Source organism: Schistocerca cancellata, chromosome 2 (genome assembly GCF_023864275.1).
Source record: "Schistocerca cancellata isolate TAMUIC-IGC-003103 chromosome 2, iqSchCanc2.1, whole genome shotgun sequence".
Lineage (NCBI taxonomy): Eukaryota > Metazoa > Arthropoda > Insecta > Orthoptera > Acrididae > Schistocerca > Schistocerca cancellata.
The window spans coordinates 705,742,931-705,764,317 of NC_064627.1; the positions used below are offsets into that span (position 1 = coordinate 705,742,931).

The window sequence follows — 21,387 nt, forward strand, 5'->3', positions numbered from 1 at the left end:
TAGGCCTTTCAGTGCCCTGTCAAACTCTTCACACAGTATTATATGTCTCCCATTTCATCTTCATCTACATCCTCTTCCATTTCCATTATATTGTCTTCAACTACATTGCTCTTGTATAGACCCTCTATATACTGCTTCCACCTTTCTGATTTCCCTCCTTTGCTTAGAACAGGGTTTCCATCTGAGCTCTTGATATTCATATAAGTGGAACTCTCCCCCCCCCCCTCCCCCTCCTCCCCCCCCCCCACCCTGAGGTATTCCTGCCTGTCGTACGAGGTGACTAAAAGGAGTTTCAAATGTTTCGGCCTATATGTGATGGCCCCCTGTAGGGTTTGACCTCCATTCTTCAAAATTTTCCCGAAGAGCGATCCAATTAGGGAAAGCTGCCTTACAAGGTGCATCGTGTCTTGAGATCTTTAGCCCACTTTCTCATCGTTGCATTGGAGTGCTGCCCATTCTCCATCTCTTGGGTGAAGACACCTTCCTGGCTGCTTTTCCACCATGCACTATGCAGTGTCAATTTCTGTGTCAACGATGACCATGGACTTCTTTGCACATGATATCCAGTATGGTAGCCTATCCGTTGTGATGGGGCCGCCATGTACCCTGTTGGTTGTAGCCCACTAACCACACAGGGATCGTTCTGCTGATGCCTGCGCTGTTAACTCCCCACATATACCAAGGGGTAGATGCCCATCCCCCTGGGGCATCGGGACTCCCGGTAATTGCCATCCTGCCAGGTGGCCTTTGCTGCGACTGGGTGGCACCTGTGGGTAGGGCCCCTGGTCAGAGTGGGTGGCATCAGGTCGGATGAGACGTGATGAAGCGTAGTCCATCATCTCTTACTGGTGTTGAAACACCAGCAGTCTCTAAGCAATCACGAGCTCAATTCAGTGCACAGAAGTATGACCCCAAATCGTTCTCCCTGGCCACATCATGGGAGGAATAACAGGCTAAGGATGGCAGCGGATCTTATTCGCCGTGGTACCTTGTATGTTCGAGAGCTGATGAGTAATCTTTCATGACGATGAAGCATCAGTTTTTTGTTGAGCATTTAGAGGACATGTTCGGGGAGGTGGAGGGCTTGTCCAAAATGAGATCTGGGTCAGTCTTGATCAAAAGAGCATCTTCTGCCCAGTCACTGGAGTTACTCACTTGTGACAAGCTGGGGGATGTTCCTGTAACCATAACTTAAATATGGTCCAGGGTATCATATTTCTCATAGACCTTCTTCTGCAATCCAACAATGAGCTGCGGACCAATTTAGAGTGGCAAGGTGTACATTTCGTCCGGCATGTCCACTGGGGTCCAAAGGATAATCAGGTTGCCACTGGTACCTTCATCTTGGCCTTTGAGGGTGATACATTGCCCGACAAGGTCAAGGTGATGGTCTACCAGTGTGATGTAAAGCACTATATCCCTCATCCGGTGCAGTGCTTTGAGTGCTGGAAGTTCAGCCATATGTCTTCCCGCTGTACTTCCAGCCTCACATGCCGAGGGCTCCCTTGGGTCACTCACTTCCCAGGTTTCTTCTAGTGGGAAAGACGACACCCGCCAGTGGCTGAAGAGCCCAAAAGCAGCTGGTAGTAGGGCTTCACACTCATCCTCAGTCCTGGAGACTGAGCCAGTGAAGTCCTCCCAGCCAGGGTAACCTGAGGAGCAGTGAGAGAAATCCAAAAAGAAAACCCCTAAGACCAAGGAAATTGAGATGGCACCCACATCACCGCTACCTACAAGCTCTGTGGCTGAGGATGGGGTGGAGATTTTGGAATCCACACCACCGCTACCTGCAAGCTCTGTGGCTGAGGATGGGGTGGAGATTTTGCCATCCGCTGAGGACCTAGATTTCGCCAGACCCTGTCGGGCCCTCCGTCTCACCTTCTCTGTATGCAGACGACTCCTGCATTTCGTACTGCTGCTCCAGTACTGTTGTTGCTGAGCGGCACTTCCAGGGAGCCATCCACAAGGTGCAGTCATGGGCTCTAGACCCCGGCTTCCAGTTTTCAGCCGCCAAGTCGTGTGTCATGCACTTTTGTTGGCATTGTACCGTTCATCCGGAACTCACACTTTACCTTAATGACGATCCAGTCACTGTGGTGGAGACATCAATTCCTAGGACTGGTTTTTGATGTTCGATTGACTTGGCTCCCTCATTTTCATCAGCTAAGCAGAAGTGCTGGCAGCACCTCAATGCCCTCCGTTGCCTGAGCAACATCAATTGGGGTGCAGATCGCTCTACGCTGCTGGAGCTCCTTGTCTAATCCCGAATTGACTATGGGAGTGTGGTTTGTGGTTTTGCAGCACCTTCAGCATTACATTTACTTCACCCTGTGCACCACTGTGGGGTCCAATTAGCAACAGGAGCTTTTAGGATGAGTCTGGTGACCAGCGTATTGGTGGAGGCTGGTGTCCCTCCACTGCAGATCAGATGTGGGCAACTGCTCGCCAGTTATGCAGCACACATTCATAGTTCCCCTGAGCATCCGAATTACCTTCTCCTTTTCCTGCCCGTGGCAGTCCATCTCCCACATTGGTGGCCCAGATCGGGGCTAACGATTGCAGTTCATATACGGTCCCTTCTCTCCAAACTGGGGTCCTTCCCTTTACCACCTCTACTTGGGGTCCGTTCGCGTACACCTCCATGGTGTACACCTCAGGCACAGCTTCGTCTGGACCTTTTGCATGGCCCAAAGGACTCCATTAGCCCCGCCACTCTCCACTGTCACTTCCTCTCGATTCTTGTGGTTTACACTGATGGATCAATGGCTGGTGGTCACGTAGGCTTCGCATATGTTCATGGAGGACATATTGAGCAGCACTCCTTGCCTGTTGGATGCAGTGTTTTCACTGCAGAGCTGGCAGCCATATCTCGTGCTCTTGAGTACATCCGCTCATGCCCTGGCGAGTCATTTCTCCTGTGTACTGACTCACTGAGAAGCCTACAAGTTATCGACCAGTGCTACCCTCGCCACCCTCTGGTAGCATCCATTCAGGAGTCCATCTATGCCCTGGAACAGTCCCAGGACACATCAGAATCCCCGGCGACAAACTTGCCGACAGGCTGGCCAAACAGGCGACGCGGAAACCACTTCTGGAGATAGGCATCTCTGAAGCTGACCTGTGTCCGTCTTAAACCGCAGGGCTTTGGGAGACAGAATGGCATAACAGCACGCACAACAAACTGCGTGTCATTAAGGGGCAATGAATGTGTGGAAGTCTTCCATGCAGGCCTCTCACAGGGGATCAGTTGTCCTCTTCTGGCTCTGCCTTGGCCATACGTGGCTAAAGCATGGTTACCTACTCCGTCACGAGGACCCACCTCAGTGTCACTGTGGCTCCCAAATGACAGTCGTCCACCTTGCAGTGGCCTAGTGTAATGTTAAGCTCTCTCTATACAGCTTAAGCGTTTTCGTGGACTTACTTGTTGAAGAATGCTGGTTCTGCTTCAGGCAGTGCCGATGTCTTCTGCTAGCACCGGACGCTTCTCTGAAGATTTCACTGCTAGGAAGGGAAATTTTCTCTCTCTCTCTCTCTCTCTCTCTCTCTCTCATCTTATTTAAAAAATACGCTACTCTTGGAACATCATTCAGTGCACCAGAACATATTTATTTCCACTTTGTACAAAAAAACAACTAAACTTTGACGTAAGCCCACACATTACCAGGCACCCAGAATCAGTTAATTACACATTTTTGAACACGATTAATACATAAGCTTTTATCGTGGCTGACTATCCATGTCCAGTCCACGTACTCCCAACAGCAGTTCAACGTTTAATAAGCAGTCACTATCTCGAGTCACTCCATTTGTTTTTCAACAATACAAAGCTACCTTACTCTTTGCAGCCGGCCATGGAGCTTCTGGGCCGCATTTGATTATTCTTGGCAGGTTGCGCTGAACACTTGCCAGCGCCGACAAATTATCTCCCTTCCAGTTTTGCCTGCACAAACAATAAACGGGTGCAGTATCCCCTGCTCATCCTTACACCCTGCTTTAAAATAACGCGTGTTCAAAATTGCTGGAACGCAAGTGTCTCCAGACTTTCATAAAATTCTGAGGGCACTACAACCTCTTACTGGACTGCCCACTTTTAGCCACTCTGTGGCAGGCTTTTAACTTTCCCAGCACCCTGCCTTCAGTGTTGGGTGCTTTTAGGGTGGAGGTTTTAATGTATTACAGAGTGGCTGGCTTTCCCTTTTTATTCTCATGGCTGGCCAGCCACTGTAATCTGCTTTCATGTTTTACTCTCTTCTGTTGCCATCTTCTGATCTTATGCAGTACACTCAAGGAATCTCGTCCATGTGTACAATAATTTGTGTCACATAATAAAAAGACATTTTAAGAAAATGCATGGCATTCAAAAGTAAAACAATCGTTATGCTACCTTCTGATCCCTGCACACTCCGCCAGATAGCTCTCCTCTCTCCTATCTCTCTCCCCCCCCCCCCCCCCTCCTCCTGCCCTCCTCCCCACCCCCCATATCTTGCATACCTTGTCCGTCCATCTTCCCCCGGCCACAGCGGCTGGAGATAGTGTTCATGTGTGCGTGAGGTGTGCCTACTTGTGTCAGTGTATGTGTTTTTCTTTCCTTTCTGATGAAGGCTTTGGCTGCTTTGGCTGAAAGCTCACTGTGTAACAGCCTTTTCGTTGAGCTTATCTGCAGTTTAAAGTGTAATATTTATGATGAGTAGCAATTGATCCTTTTTGTAATTGTTGATATTCCATAGTGGACTTCCCATTCTTTGGTATTTTATGTAATTTTTTTTTTTTTTTTTTTTTTTTTTTTTTTTGACATGCTGATATACAGAGTGGGGCAAATAAAAGTGGCATTACACTGCCATCATTTTGAAATCACTTGTTTCAGCATTAACGTAGGAGGAAAAGAGCTACAGTTACCTCTAACAGGATGGAGCAACTGCCCATACAGCTGGTCGAACCTTGGAGCACATTTACACAGTCTTCGCGCCTGACAGAGTTGTTAGCAGAGGTCAGTCTGGTTGTGTCCATAGCTGCCACCCAGGTCACCTGATTTGTCAGTGTGTGCTTACTTTGTGTGGGGAGCCCAAGTCTAAGATGTATCTCCACCCTGTACTATGCCATGCATGTTCTTGGAATGTGTTTTTATTATGTGACACAAATTATTGGACATATGGACGAGATACGTTGAAGTGTAGTACATAAGATCTGAAGATAGCAACATAGTTTGCCGATACCGGTTATCTGAATAAATGCTCTACAGAAGTGACTGTGGCATTTTGAAGTTTGTTACTTCTATTTTCACAAGTTCTGATAATGTTAATAAAAAGCATACTACAACATCAGACTCCACAGTTTAGCGTATTTTTCATGTACATTTTATTCTTAAATAAATGGTTCATTCTCGTAACATGACTTATTAGTTTATTTTACAATAGAATTTCACCCATTTTAATATTCTTAGGTCTTATGTTTGTAAATTTTTAGTCATAACAGCATATTTTTGTATAGATATTATGGCACTTTTTAGGTCATGTAAGTCCTAGCCCTATCAAAACTAACATTTTGTTGCAGGAAGAACTCTGCTGTTTGGTAATGACACTGGAGTGAGTCTGGATGGACATATTATGCTCAACAGTGGAGAAGTTAGGCACAATTGGCTAGATGTAAGTACTGTGGTTGAGAAACACTTCAGTATTTCTGGTAGGTATTATAAGTAGATTGATCTCATGGTTTAGGAGCTGTTTATTAACTGTCTGTATTACAAACACATGAAAATAAAAATGAGAGCAATGTGAATTAAATTTTTTCGCTGTTATATGATATGCAGATGTAGGATAATCTTTATGTAATATCATTTTTGTAATGTCAAACAGTGGAAACTCCAGGTAGGAATATCAACAATGCAGGAAAAGATAGATTACTACTTGCCATAAAGAAGCCATGTCAAGTTGCAGCAGGCATAATTCGAAGACACTAATGTAAGTGTCTTTTAATTGTGCCTTTCTGCAGCGTGATGTCTTCTTTACGCTAAGAAGCAATCTATCTTTTCCTACATTGTTCATTTTTGTAATGTAATTGTTAGACTATACATTTGTTGATTATTCAGGTGCTACCAGCACAGCTTTCATTGTAACAGTGTCAAATGCTTCCTCATAGTCATATAAAGTAACAACTGATATTAATTGCTTCCTTTCAGTAAGTGGTTCATTGTGCTATATACACTTCTGAAGCTGGCTTTTCTTATTCTGCTGTTGAAGTCTAAAACTTTTCCCAGCCAAATAGTAAGAGTTTTTTTTGTAAAAATCAGGAATATGTCTAACAAAAGACTGACAAACTTGTAGTTCTTCACATCTTCCCTGGTCTATTTCTTGTGCATTACATCACTGACAGTGTTTTTCCAAGTATTGGTTAAAAAGCAGGTGTAAAAGTTGAAATAAAAATAAAGGGAAATACATCTCATGTATCACAAACATCCAGATGTATTTTGTATTTGTTAGCATCATGGGTTATCAAGAAGATTGGATTACTAGCCAAGTGTGACTATAAGCACATTCTACTGTAATGTGGTAGATGGTTTAACTATTGGCACCACTTTTGCATTTTGCTGCGGTTGCCTTCCCACATCAGTACATCAAGTCTTCACATCTGTTATGATTTGTTCTTGTCATATTGAGGCTGATCCATACATTCTGGCATCCATTGAAGCCTATTTTTTAATGTGGCATGGAGAAATTCATAAGCATTTATTGGCAAGGACATTTTTCACTGTTCTTGCCATGCATTGGGTATTAAAATTGTTAGTTAGTAATTTCCTTGAATTTAAGTACAGAGGAACTCTGGAATGCGTGAAGTTGATTTCCACTACTTTGGGGAGTTGCTGAGATGTAAGTAAAGGAGTACTATGTATTTCAGTCTGTTAACTGAAAACATCATTGTTCGGCAGTATTTGAGGTGGATGAATGTGGTTCAGCATATGGAGCTAATGGGTGAGTATAGGCCTTATTATTCCAGATATTATGAGCAAAGTTCATTTTACTTCTGCATCAACCTTCTTTATATGAGCACTATATCCTACAGCAGAGGACACTAGACTTGCATCTGAAATTCAGAGAGCAGAAGTTGAGGTTCCTAGAGTTTTTGCAGAGGGTTGATGGTTTAAGGTTTTGCAGCAGTCTCAGTTAGATGTTGTCTATAGCTTAAAGTTCAATACAGTGCCACACTGAGATATTGTAAGAGTTTCATTGTAGGGAAGAACAGTGTTCTCAAAACACATCGTAAGTATGTGGATGGCCATTGACCTCATTTTTGGTTGGACATAGAAGTCTCCAGTTGAAAAAGAGTGCATACATGCTTTGACAATAACACTGCAAGGTTCGCTTTCACTATCTCTCCCTCTGTTTTTATCATTTCTACTCCTGAGAAGTTTTTTTCAATTCCACCCACTGAATTGCTTTCTCTCCTTGTAGTAGTATTTCTGGCATTCCGTTATTCTCACAGTCTACTATCTCAGTTTTTGTTGACTGAGGTGCACTGTACAGAGTAAAGGAATATTAAAACATATCTACTCATAATAAGGTGTACTGGTTCGTTGTAACAGTGCCACCTGACACTTGATTGATATGGTATGATGTCTAATGAGCATAACCATTTGCTTTTTCATGCTTTAGTTGTTCTTTATTGTCTCCCTTTATAATCTGCTCATTACAATTCCTAACATCTTCTTATAACATTTCTAAATAGTTTTGCATATTCAATTAATCCTATCTGATGGTGGTTGTCATATACTAGTAATTATTTTCTCATCTTCATCAGAAGCCTTGTGAACTCTTAAATTCTGTTTTGTTCATTGGTAAGACTCAGAAGAACAGGGCTTATGGAAGTTACAGCCTGTTTTTGGTTGTGTCTGAATGTCAAGGACAGAAATGACCAGTTTTAATGATGAACATGTGTTGGAAAGGGTCATCCGGTTATAGTCAGTCAGTCATTCAGGTCAGTCATATCAGTCAGTTCGTTTCTTACTACAGAAAGTAATGTTATATGTCTGGAACATTGCAGGCATCTACTGAACCCACTGTCTGCAGTGCAGGTTGGAGAGCTGCCCTTGAGTGCCTGTTCACTAAACTTCCAGTGACTGTGCCACTGTTCGTGTAAATGTCAGCTTCATGTGAACACAGACGTGAACACAGACATCTTTCTACCCATATGGTCAGTGCTAAATTAAGGTGGTGTCACCTGCACCATAAATCATCTCTTTGTTTCTAATCATCTACTTAAGGTTTTTGATTGCTTAGAAGCAATAATTAACAGGGACGGTAAAACATGAAGAATGAGCCAAACTTTAGCCGTGATGAAGTAGTGCTGCTGCATGGCACTGGCAGACATACAGTGCCATGCTGGCTGGCACACAAGATGGAAAATCAGGCAAAGTAGGCTAACGTTTACCAGTCTCTCAGTGTCTGTTGTTATTATCAACTGCATTGGAAACTGATCAAGAACTAGCCATGTACTAATGCTACCCAGGATAATATTGCTCTTAAAACATTTTTGTAGAAATGCCTTATGTTCCAGTTTCTGTATCCTTAACATGCAAATATATACTGAATTTGCTATGCTCTAGCTCCACTGTCCTTGTCATATTGGTAAAACCTTGTGGCCATTTTTTTCCTTGCTTCACCTGTCCACTCTAGTTTTCGATGAGCACATAAAATTGTACTTTTAAAAAACAAGACAAAATCTGACTCCCCATCAATATTGGGTGTTATGTGAAACACTTGATGAAGAGTATTTGTTTGCATTCACTCTATCTACACACTGAAAATTGAAATTTCTACCAAAACATCACAGAATATGTGCCTGACAACTCTATGGAGAGACACCCACTATAAAAAGGATTTGCATAAGCCCAAAAATGGTGGCACCATCAAGGGTAGAGGGAATATTTGTAACTTACGGAAAGTTTGACAAGGCAATGACTAACACTGTCCACATTGATTTTATAAATGATCCTACAAAGATTTATAGTGTAGGCCAGGGAGTAAACAAATGTTCCAGGTGGTGAAGCTTGATTTACAGGGCTCTTTTTGATCTTGCATTCCATATCTCAGTCAATTGCTGGCCAGTGAGCATGGTGCCACAATGAGAAACTCAGACAGGAGAGTACTGCAAATGTTAGAATAAGGAAAGGTTCTCATAAAAGTATAATTAAAAATAATGTAAGTATATTTCATCAAAATTTTGGGAGTTTAAAGAATAAAATAGATGAGCTTCTGGTTTGCTTAGAAGATTTATAAGCTGAGGATGAAATAGATATATTATGCCTGTCTGAGCATCACATTGTTACTGATATGGATAAGGTAAATGTAAGTGGATATAAGCTCTCTGCACATGTAATGAGAGAAAATATGGAGAAAGGAGGAGTTACCATATATGTCAAAAGTCATCATTGTGCAAAAAGTGTAAAAACAAAAAAGTTTTGTGTAGAGAAACATATAGAAGCATGTGCCTGTGAGCTTAAATTAAATAAAGGCACATTTATAATTGTAACTGTATATAGGTCCCCATCAGGAAATTTTCATCTATTTCTGAAAAATTTGGACTCCTTGTTGTGCTATCTGTCAGACAGGGGGAAGCAAATTATTATTTATGGGGACTTCAATGTAGATTCTCTGAAAGAGGGTAATAGAAAAAATGACCTTGAAGTATTACTCGGTTCTTTCAATTTGACACCCGTTATTGATTTTCCTACTCGGGTGGTAAAGGATAGCAGCTCACTGATAGATAACTTCTTTATAGACCAAGATAAGTTTAACCAGATAAATGCTCAGCCTGTTGAGAATGGTCTTTCTGATCATGGTGCACAGCTAGTTACAATATATGACATAGCTCCATTCAGCAATACTAAACAGTCCTCCAAAGTAGTACGTTCAGTCAACAATTTAACAATTGCAAATTTCAGGGAAAGCCTACAGCAGTTAGACTGGGATGAGGTGTACCGTGAACGTGATGCCAATTTAAAATATAATTTATTTCATGACTTTTTGTAAATGCATTTGAAAACTGCTTCCCCAAGAAAATAGTTAAATATACTCGTAAGAAACCTTGTAACAAACCATGGCTTACTAAGGGTATAAAAATATCTTGTAACCGGAAAAGGGAAATGTATCTGACAGCAAGAAAGAGTAGTGACCCAGAAACTATCAAACATTATAAAAACTACTGTGTTATATTAAGAAAAGTTATTAAAAAATCCAGAAGTATGTGTATCATGTCTGAAATCAGCAACTCTGATAATAAAATTAAAACAATTTGGAATATTATTAAAAGAGAAACAGGTCAACCAAGAGCACAGGAAGACAGTATTACCATCAAATTGAATGAAAACTTTACGAACCAAAAGTCAGAAGTTGAAAATATTTTTAATAATCATTTTCTAAATGTTGTGGATATAGTAGGACCCAGGTGTTCATTAGAAGATGCTAGGCTGTTAATGGAAGAGGCCATACCTATGCAATTTGATACAATTGAAATCTCACCCACTTCTCCCTCTGAAATTAGGAAAATAATAAACTTGCTTAAAAGCAAAAACTCACATGGAATTGGCGGCATTTCCAGCAAAATACTAAAAGCTTGTTCTCAACAGATAAGTAAGATTTTCAGCCACCTGTGTAATAGCTCTCTGGAACAGGGCATTTTCCCTGATAGACTGAAATATGCTATTGTTATACCTTTGTATAAAAAGGGGGGATAGATCTGATGTCAACAATTACCGACCAATCTCCCTTCTAACAGCTTTATCCAAAATTTTTGAGAAAGTAATGTATTCAAGAGTAGCTTCACATATCTGTAACAAACAAGTACTAACAAAATGTCAGTTTGGTTTTCAGAAAGGTTTTTCAACAGAAAATGCCATATATGCTTTCACCAATCAAATTTTGAATGATATGAATAACCGAACACCACCCATTGGGATTTTTTGTGATCTCTCAAAGGCTTTTGATTGTGTAAATCATGAAATTCTGCTAGACAAGCTCAAGTACTGTGGCATGAGTGGGACAGTGCACAAATGGTTTAATTCGTACCTAACTGGAAGAGTGCAGAAAGTTGAAATAAGTAGTTCTCATAATATGCAAAGATCAGCACATTCCTCAAACTGGGGAACTATCAAGAATGGGGTTCCACAAGGGTCAGTCTTGGGTCCTTTGTTGTTCTTAATATATATTAATGACTTGCCATTCTATATTCATGAAGAGGCAAAGTTAGTTCTCTTTGCTGATGATACAAGTATAGTAATCACACCTGACAAACAAGACTTAACTGATGAAATTGTCAATACTGTCTTTCAGAAAATTACTAAGTGGTTCCTTGTAAACGGACTCTCACTGAATTTTGATAAGACACAGTACATACAGTTCCGTACAGTGAATTGTATGACACCATTAATAAATATAGACCTTAATCAGAAGCATATAGCTAAGGTAGAATATTCCAAATTTTTAGGTGTGTCCATTGATGACAGATTAAATTGGAAGAAACACATTGATGATCTGCTGAAACGTTTGAGTTCAGCTACTTATGCAATAAGGGTCATTGCAAATTTTGGTGATAAACATCTTAGTAAATTAGCTTACTACGCCTATTTTCACTCGTTGCTTTCATATGGCATCATATTTTGGGGTAATTCATCACTGAGGAATAAAGTATTTATTGCACAAAAGCATGTAATCAGAATAATAGCTGGAGTCCACCCAAGATCATCCTGCAGACATTTATTTAAGGATCTAGGGATATTCACAGTAGCTTCTCAGTATATATACTCTCTTATGAAATTTGTTATTAACAACCAAACACAATTCAAAAGTAATAGCAGTGTGCATAACTACAATACTAGGAGAAAGGATGATCTTCACTATTCAAGATTAAATCTAACTTTGGCACAGAAAGGGGTGAATTATACTGGCACAAAAGTCTTTGGTCACTTACCAAATAGTATCAAAAGTCTGACAGATAACCAACAAGTATTTAAGAAGAAATTAAAAGAATTTCTGAATGTCAACTCCTTCTACTCCATAGAGGAATTTTTAGATATAAATTAAAAAAAAAAAAAACCAAAAAAACAAAAAAATATTAATAAAAAAATAAAAAATAAAAAAATAAAAATAAAAAAAACAAAAAATGAAAAAGTTGTTATATTAACTTAAGTATGTTGTTAAATTAACTTAATTATGTCTTGTATTGGAAAATTTGACTCGTTCCACATCATTACGAAATGTCGTATTCATGATCCATGGAACTAGTATTAATCTAATCTAATCTAATCTATTATTCATTTGTGTTATTCCCGTATGGTTCTGGTGGAAGAGGTCCATGGTAGGTCTCTGCAGGGCTTGCGGACATGTCTATCATTGCATAATAAGGCAAGGCTGTTCATAGGACTAGATGGTAATGAATTACAAATATGGCAGAGAGAGTATGTAATATATTCCTCTATAATGTTGTGGGCTTCCCATGCTTGATATTCTATGAGATTAGTGTAGAAAGTGATCTTGTCTAGTTCTGAGAGCAGCTGTGGCCACTATAATAGAAAAATTCTCTGATGCCTCGTACAATGTCACAGCGATTTGGAAAACTGCTCCTTTGCTTTTGTCAGTCAGTGTTCATAGGTACATCTATATCTACATTTGCATCTATATCTATATTCTGCAAACCACCATGAAATCTATGGCTGAGGGTACCTCTCATTGTATCAGTTATTAGTGTTTCTTCTCATTCCATTCATGTGTGGAGCACAGGAAGAATGATTGTTTGATTGTCTCTGTATGTGCTGTAATTATTCTAATTTCATTCTCATGATTCCTATGTGACAGATATGTAGGATGTTGTAGTATATTCCTAGAGTGATAATTTAATGCTGGTTATTGAGACTTCCATCAGGGCCTGGAGCTCTGTTCAGTTTTAATGACTTTTTGGGGTAGTTTATGTCTACCTCGAAGAGTATGCCAGTTCAGTTTTTTTAGTATCTTTGTGGAACTCTCCCATGGCTCAAACAAACCTGTGACCATTCATGCTGCCTTTCTCTATGTATATTCAGTATCCCCTGTTAATGCTATTTGGTATGGGTCCCACAAACTTGAGCAGTATTCTAGAACCAATCACATGAGTGATTTATAAGCAATCTGCTTTGTAGATTGATTGCACTTCCCCAATATTCTACCAATCTATCAATAAACCGAAGTCTACCACCTACGTTACCCGCGACTGAGCCTATGTGATCATTGCATGTCATATCCCAACAATGTGTTACGCCCAGGTATTTGTATGAGATGACTAATTCCAGCAGTGACTCATTGATATTATAGTCATAGCATACTACAGGTTTTCATTTTGTGAAGTGCACACTTCTACATTTTTGAACATTTAAACCAAGTTACCAGTCCTTGCACCACTTTGAAATCTTATCAAGAACTTACTATATATCTATGCAGCATCTTTCAAACAGTACTTCTTTGCAGATAACAGCATCATCTGCAAAAAGTCTGAGGTTACTATTAATATTGTCTCCAAGATACCCTGGGACACACCTGAAGTTACTTCTACATCTAATGATGACTCTCCATCCAAGATAACATTCTGCATCCTCCCTCCCAAAAAGTCCTCAATCCAGTCACAAATTTCACTTGATACCCCATATAATCATACTTTTGATAATAAGTGTAGGTGCGGTACTGAGTCAAATGCTTTTCGGAAATCGAGAATTCCTGCATCTACCTGGTTTCCTTGATCCAAAGCTTTCAGTATGTCATGTGAGAAAAGTGCAAGTTGGGTTTCACATGTTCGATGTTTTCGAAATCCATGCTGGTTGGCGTTGAGGATGTCATTCCTTTCAAGGTACTTCAGTATGTTTGAGCTCAGAATACATTGTAAGATCCTACCACAAATCAATTTCAAGGATATTGGATGGTAGTTTTGTGGATCACTTCTACTGCTCTTCTTGTGACAGCTGGGCACAGTTTTTTGTTTGAGGGATCTATGATATATTATAGTTAGAAGAGGGGCTAACTCAGCTGCAAATTCAGTATAGAATCTGACAGTGATTCCATCAGGGCCTGGAGCTTTGTTCAGTTTTAATGACTTCAGCTGTTTTCAACAGCACTGACCTCCTACTTATTTCGTTCATCTTTTCAGTGTTTTGAGGATTAAATTGGGACAATTGTCCTGGGTTTTCCTTTGTAAAGGAACATTTGAAGATGGATTTAAGCATTTCAGCTGTTACTTTGCTTCCCCGAGTTTCAGTTGCTATCTCATTCACTAGGGACTAGACACTAACTTTAGTGTTACTAACAGCCTTTACATATGACCAGAATTTCTTTAGATTTGGTGAAATGTCATATGGTAATTTTCTGTACAGTAGTCACTGAATGCATCATCCATTGCTCTCTTGACAGCCAAATGCATTTCATTCAGCATCTCTCTGTCTGTACCCCTACTCTTTGTTTGCACCTGTTATTTAGAAGTTTCTTTACAGTGACCGTGTACCCTGGAGATCCCTTGTCTTATGAACTGCTCTACTGGGTACATATCTATCCACTGCATGGTCAGCTAGTCTTTTAAACTTGAGCCAGAGTTCATGTACATGCTCCTGCCCTGTGCTGAAAGTTGCAGGTTTCTCATTGAGATATGATGTTACTGACTTTTTATCTGGTTTACTGAACATATATATCACCCTGCTTATTTTAGTTGTTCTTTGTACTTTGGTAATCATTGCTGCCACAGACACTTTATGGTCACTGGTAACAGTTTTAATGCAAACTTCCTAAGAGAATCAGGTCTATTTGTTGTCATTAGATCCAACCTATTGCCATCGTGATGGGGTTCTGAACTATCTGTTCTAGGTGGTTTCCAGAGAAAGCATTTAGTAGCATTTCACAGGACATCTTATCATGCCCAACAGTAACAAAAATGTAAATTTCCCAATTGATTGTTGGAGGATTAAAGTCTCCACCGATGCTTACAGTATGACTGAGGAACTGACATACAAGCAAACTGAGGTTTTCTCTAAAATTTTTGGTTTCATCAGGAAATGAACCAATGCATGGTCGAAGGATCTGTTGTCGTTTTATCTCCACCCACGATACAGAGTCTTACCCAAACTGTCTCACATGCAGCTTCAATTTCTGTCTTGGTGGATTTGAGTTTCTTGTCAACTGCGACAAATACACCATCCCCAATTCACATTTGCGTATGCTTTCAAAGTTGTTGTGGTCTTCAGTCCAAAGACTGGTTTGATGCAGCTCTCCATGCTACCATATCCTGTGCAAGCCTCTTCATCTCTGAGTAATTACTGGAACCTACATCCCTCTGAATTTGCTTAGTGTATTCATCTCTTGGTCTCCCTCTATGATTTTTGCTCTCTCTCCACTTCCCTCCACTACTAAACTGGTGATCTCCTGATGCCTCAGAACGTGTCCTATCAACCAATCTCTTCTTCTAGTCATGTTGTGCTGCAAATTCCTCTTCTCCCAATTCTATTCAGTACCTCCTCATTAGTTACGTGATTTACCTATCTAATCTTCAGCATTCTTTTGTAGCACCACTTTCAAAAGCTTCTATCCTCTTCTTGTCTAAACTATTTATCTTCCATGTTTCACATCCATACATGGCTACACACCATACAAATACTTTCAGAAACGACTTTCTGATACTTAAATCTATACTTGATGTTAACAAATTTCTCTTCTTCAGAAATGCTTTCCTTGCCATCGCTAGTCTACGTATTATATCTTCTCTACTTTGACCATCCTCAGTTATTTTGCTGCCCAAATAGCAAAACTCATCTACTACTTTAACTGTCTCATTTCCTAATCTAATTCCTTCTCAGCATCACCTGATTTAATTCGATTACATTCCATTATCCTCATTTTGCTTTTTTTTATGTTTATCTTATATCCTCCTTTCAAGATGCTGTCCATTCTATTCAACTGTTTTTTCCAAATCCTTTGCTGTCTCTGACAGAATTCAATATCATCAGCAGACATCAAGGTTTTTATTTCTTCTTCCTGTATTTTAATTGCTACTCCAAATTTTTCTCTGGCTTCCTTTACTGCTTGTTCAATGTACAGATTGAATAACATCAGGGATAGGCTACAACCCTGTCTCACTTCCTTCTCAACCATTGCTTTCCTTTTGTGCCCCTCGGATCTTATAACTGCCTTCTAGTTTATGTACAAATTGCAAACAGCCTTTCGCTTCCTGTATTTTATCCCTGCCACCTTCAGAATTTGAAAGAAAATATTCCAGTCTACAAGTGCTATAAATGTAGATTTGCCTTTCCTTAACCTAGCTTCTAAGATAAGTCTTAGAGTCATTTCTGCCTTGTGTGTTCCTGTATTTCTATGGAATCAAAACTGATTTTTCCCCAGGGCAGCTTCTACCAGTTTTTCCGTATGTCTGTAAAGAGTTTGTGTTGGTATTTTGCAGCCGGGGCTTTTTAAACTGATAGTTTGGTAATTTTCACACTTGGCAGCACAAGCTATCTTTGGAATTCGAATTATTATATTCTTCTTGAAGGTTATGGGTATTTAGCCTGTCTCATACGTCTTGCCACCAATGGATGAGTTTGATCATGGCTCATTCTCCCAAGGCTATCAGTAGTTCTTACAGAATGTTGTCCTCTCCCAGGGCCTTGTTTCTACTTCAGTGCTCTGTCAAATTCTTCACGCAGTGTCATATCTCCCATCTCATCTTCATCCTTTTCCATTTACATAATATTGCCCCCAAGTGCATTGGCCTTGTATAGACTCTCTGTATACTCCTTCCATCTTTTGGCTTTCTCTTCTTTGCTTAGGACTTGTTTAGCATCTGAGCTCTTGATATTCATACAGGTAATTCTCTTTTCTCCTGAGGTTTCTCTAATTTTTCTGTAGGTAGCATCTATAATCATGCTTTCGATATACACGGAAATTTTCCCCAAAAATCTCATTGCTATCAATTTCAGGTTTCAACCAGCTTTCTGTACCTAATGTTATGCGAGTTTTTCAGGAGAGCTTCATACTCTGACACTTTGTTGTGAATGCTTTGGCAGTTAATGATTAGACTCTTAATACTCTCAACTGTGGGAGGTATTTCTTTCAGTCTAACACTGATATTTATGGGTTTCCTGCAGCTATCCTTGTCTGGATAAGCAGAGTCACCCAATGTAAAAAACCCTTGGGTGCACCCCACACAAAGTCAGCTACCTAAGTAGCAGCCTATGACGTCTAGTGCCCACCTGACCCATTTGGTGGGACCCTACAGTTCTCATCCCTGTGGCGCAAGTCTAGAAATCACAGCCTAGTTTGTCACAGAACCTTTGAAGTCTGTGTTTCAGTTCTTCCATTCAGAACTAAAAGGCTACAATCTGTTCTCAGGACAATGCTACAAATTGTGAGCTTCATTGAAACGCCATGCACAATACTGATCTTCTCAATCTTCCCTGCCAGTTGCTTGAATGACCTAAGTATGACCTCAGAGCCCAGACAACAGGCATCATTCATCGCAACATGTGTCACGATCGGCGATTGTTTGCACCCTGTTCCCTCAGTGGCTGCTTGAATGGCCTCCTCATCATGTTGAATGACACCCCTAGGCATACACATTGATTGCACCTGATGTCCTTTCCTTTTCCTTGTTGTCATTTCACTAAGGGATACTGTCATTCACTGTATGTTTGAACTGCTGATGATTAATAGTCCCCTAACCTTTTGCGTTGGTCTCCTCATGACATCAGACAAAACAGGTTTTCCCAAAACAGGTGAAGTGAGTCCTGCTGTCTTAGTTTCAGTTTCAGTGAAAGACACCACCTTAGATTTAAGAGAGTGGTGATGTATTATGGGACAGTGAACCAGGAAGTTCAAATTAAGCCTGCTGATGATCTTTTGATCTGTTGAGCTAAAAAATTGCTAATTTCCTACAAGAAATGAAACAAATATACACACAAAAAAAGATTTCTCTTAAGTCAACACAAAAATTACTAATTTCCTTTAACTTTTTGAGGTTAGTTATGGTTTATAGAAAATTTGGAAACACAGTTAATTTATGATAAATGTAGATAATATATAGGACTACTCCTCTTTCAGGGAAATCAAGATGTAACACAATATGCTAGTTAGAATATCTGTTATTATTATTATTATTATTATTATTAAGCATTACAATCCATGAAGGCTTTTTGCTGCAGAATGGACAATGTTGAACCACTTTGCTCTGTCTTTACAAGTAATTTGCCACTGTCTGTCATGTCCTAGTTTTCTGAGATCGTCTTGAATATTGTCCAAGTATCTCATGCGTGGGCGTCCAAGAGGTCGTCTTCCGGTGGGAATCTCTTCAGTCACTTTCTTGATGGTCCTGTTTGGTGGTGCTCTGATGACATGCCCTATCCATTTCAGTCTTTTGGCTTTAATTTTGGCCACTATATCGGAGTCTTTATATAATTTGTAAATTTCATTGTTATTTAGCAATCTCCATTCATCACTGATCCTATCTCTTATGGGTCCAAATATTTTTCTCAAAATTTTTCGTTCAAATACTCTTAATCTGTTTTCCTCTTTTTTTGTGAGAGTCCAGGTTTCAGATCCATAGGTGAGTACTGGTATAATCAATGATTTGTATACTTGTAGTTTGGTGTTCCTAGATATTAACTTACTTTTGAAAACTGTCAAGAGACTATAGTAGCATTTATTAGCCTTCTGAATTCGTGATTCTATTTCAATTTTTATGGAGTTGTCAGAGGTTACTATTGTACCAAGGTAATTAAATTCATTTGTCTTTGTGAAAGCTGTGTTATTAATTTGCAGTACATTATTATTTGATGGATAGCGGGATAAGATAAAGTACATTGTTTTGTCTGTATTCAGCTGGAGGCCTGTGCCATTTGTGGCTTTAATTAATTGTGCTGTAAGAAGCTTCAAATCATTCTCACTGTCAGATAATAATGCAATGTCATCGGCGTATGCTACAATGTTAATTTTGCTTTCCAGTTGTGCTCCAATTTGTAGTAGCTTTACTTTTTGGATTATTCTATTGATTACTATGTTAAAAAGAACTGGTGAGAGTGAATCCCCTTGTTTGACTCCAGTTTTAACCTCAAAGTCTTCAGAAAGTTTGCCAGCTACTTTTATTTTGTATTTTGAGTTTAAAGTGCAAGCTTTTATTAAATTTATCAATTTGTTAGGGATGCCAATCTGCCTCATGCACTTCCATAAATATTCCCTGTTGATACTGTCAAAAGCTTTTTTAAAATCAATGAAAAGCATATGTACATTTTGATTGAATTCATATTTCTTTTCACCCAACATCCTTAGGACATATATATTGTCAATAGTCGATCTGTTAGGTCTAAATCCACATTGGGCATCATCTAGGGAGTCTTCAACGTAAGGGCTTATCCTTGCTAACAGTATATTTGTCAGAATTTTATATGTTGTGTTTAGTAACGCAATTCCTCTGTAGTTTGAACAATTTGTTGGGTCCCCCTTCTTGTATATAGGGCATACAACTACTTCTTTCCAATCATGTGGGACCTGTTCCTGCTTCCAGATGTTGGTGATGATTTTGTGTAAGCAGTTTACAAAAGGAAATTTACTGAGCTTCCATATATCTGTGTCTATACCATCACTTCCAGGAGCTTTATGTCTCTTCAGCTTCTTGATGCTTTCTTTAATTTCTGCTAAGCTGGGCTCTTCGTCCGATGGGTCAGCAGTAAGATATTCATTGTCATCTTCCTGAGAGACGCTTATAGTTGGAGCATTTAGTAACTCATTAAAATATTCCTTCCATCTGTTAGCAATGTCACTTCTTTCTGTTAGCAAGGAGCCATCTGGGTCTGTTATGAACTGTCCATAATTTTTTATATTCCCACTTTTAAACATATTTATGCTCTTGAAAAATCCTCTGGAGTCTGTGGTACGGTCATTCTCAGCTCTTTTTAATTTGTAGTTCATAAAATCCCTTTTCTTTTTCCTAATGAGTTTCCTGGCATGTTTCTGTTTCTCTTCAAAAATAAGTTTGTTTTGTGTTATTGGTTTTTGTAGGAATTTTTCCCTTGCTAATTTTCTATCTTCGATAGCGTTCGAGCACTCGGCATCAAACCAGGGGTTCTTAGTTGTAGTAAAATGTCCCAAAACTGAGGTAGTTGCTCGTGTGATATTTTCTTTCAGAGCGCTCCAGGCTTGATTAGTATCATCATTGTTAATTTTACTTTCCACTTCAGGTTTGTGTGTTTCTAATTCTCTAATGTACTGGTTGAGAATGTTTGGGTTTTTCAGTTTCATTGTATTAAACCTAGGAACACCATTTAATTTAGACCATTTATGTCTTGAGAGTGAGATCTTGAACTTGGCTTTTACAAGAAAGTGATCCGAATCGCAGTCTGCTCCCCTTTGACTTCTGATATCATGTATGCATTTATGATGTTGTTTTTCGATTAATACATGATCAATTTGATTTTTTGTGATGCCATCTCTTGAGGCCCATGTTTGTTTATGTATATCTTTATGTGCAAAATATGTACTTTTGATCAACATGTTTTTGGAAGTGGCAAAGCTAATAAGTTTTGTTCCGTTTTCATTACTCTGCTGATGTAGACTATGAGGTCCAATTGTAGGTTTATAATGATTTTCATGTCCTAACTTGGCATTGAAATCTCCTAGAATTATTTTAATTGAATTTTTCGAGAATGTATCATATACCTGTTCCAATTTGTTGTAAAATTCTTCTTTAATATTGTCCTCTTTATCCTCTGTTGGAGCATGGCAATTTATAACATTTAAAGTCTTATATTTGCATTGAATCGTAATGTGAGATATCCTTTCATTCACTGCCTCAAATTTCCTAATAAAAGGTAACAATTTGTTGTTTATTATAAATCCTGTCCCTAGTGCATGTATTTGTGTATCATTTCCCCCATACATTATTGTATACTTATTTTTGTTTATACTTCCATTACCTGTCCATCTGATTTCTTGTACTGCAACTAAATCCATTTTATACCTTTCAAGTTCCTGTATGACATTTATCAGTGATCCTGATCTATAGAGACTTAATACATTCCATGTTCCCATATTCATAACCTTTAAATTTTGCAAGTTCGTCATCAAGTTTGGAGGCCCAGCATTCTTGTCATTCTGATTCGTAGCAATCCATTTTCTCCTACAGGATCCTGTGATAGGGTCGCTGGCCCTAAGCACAACCCCCAACCTGGAGGACCAGGGTCTTGATTTCGGGGATGCCTACCCCTAGAGCAGTTGCTTTCACTTCAGCTAACGAACTTGCTCTGTCCGGCCTGTTGGTCCGCGGGAGGTATTTGATTTCCCTCCTACCACCCATATCTGGGAGGCGTTCCCCGATCCGCCACCTGGGGACGCGCCCTCTAGGAGT

At 39.5% G+C, this 21,387-nt stretch overlaps 1 protein-coding gene across 1 annotated transcript in view; it reads left to right on the top strand.

The window, feature by feature from the left end:
• Nucleotides 1-21,387, top strand: part of LOC126162499 (T-cell activation inhibitor, mitochondrial-like) — a 318,261-nt gene that overhangs the window by 157,151 nt on the left and 139,723 nt on the right. The window contains exon 6 of the mRNA XM_049919047.1: nt 5,551-5,642. Coding sequence (XP_049775004.1) covers nt 5,551-5,642 — 92 coding nt within the window. The remainder of the gene's footprint in view (nt 1-5,550; nt 5,643-21,387) is intronic.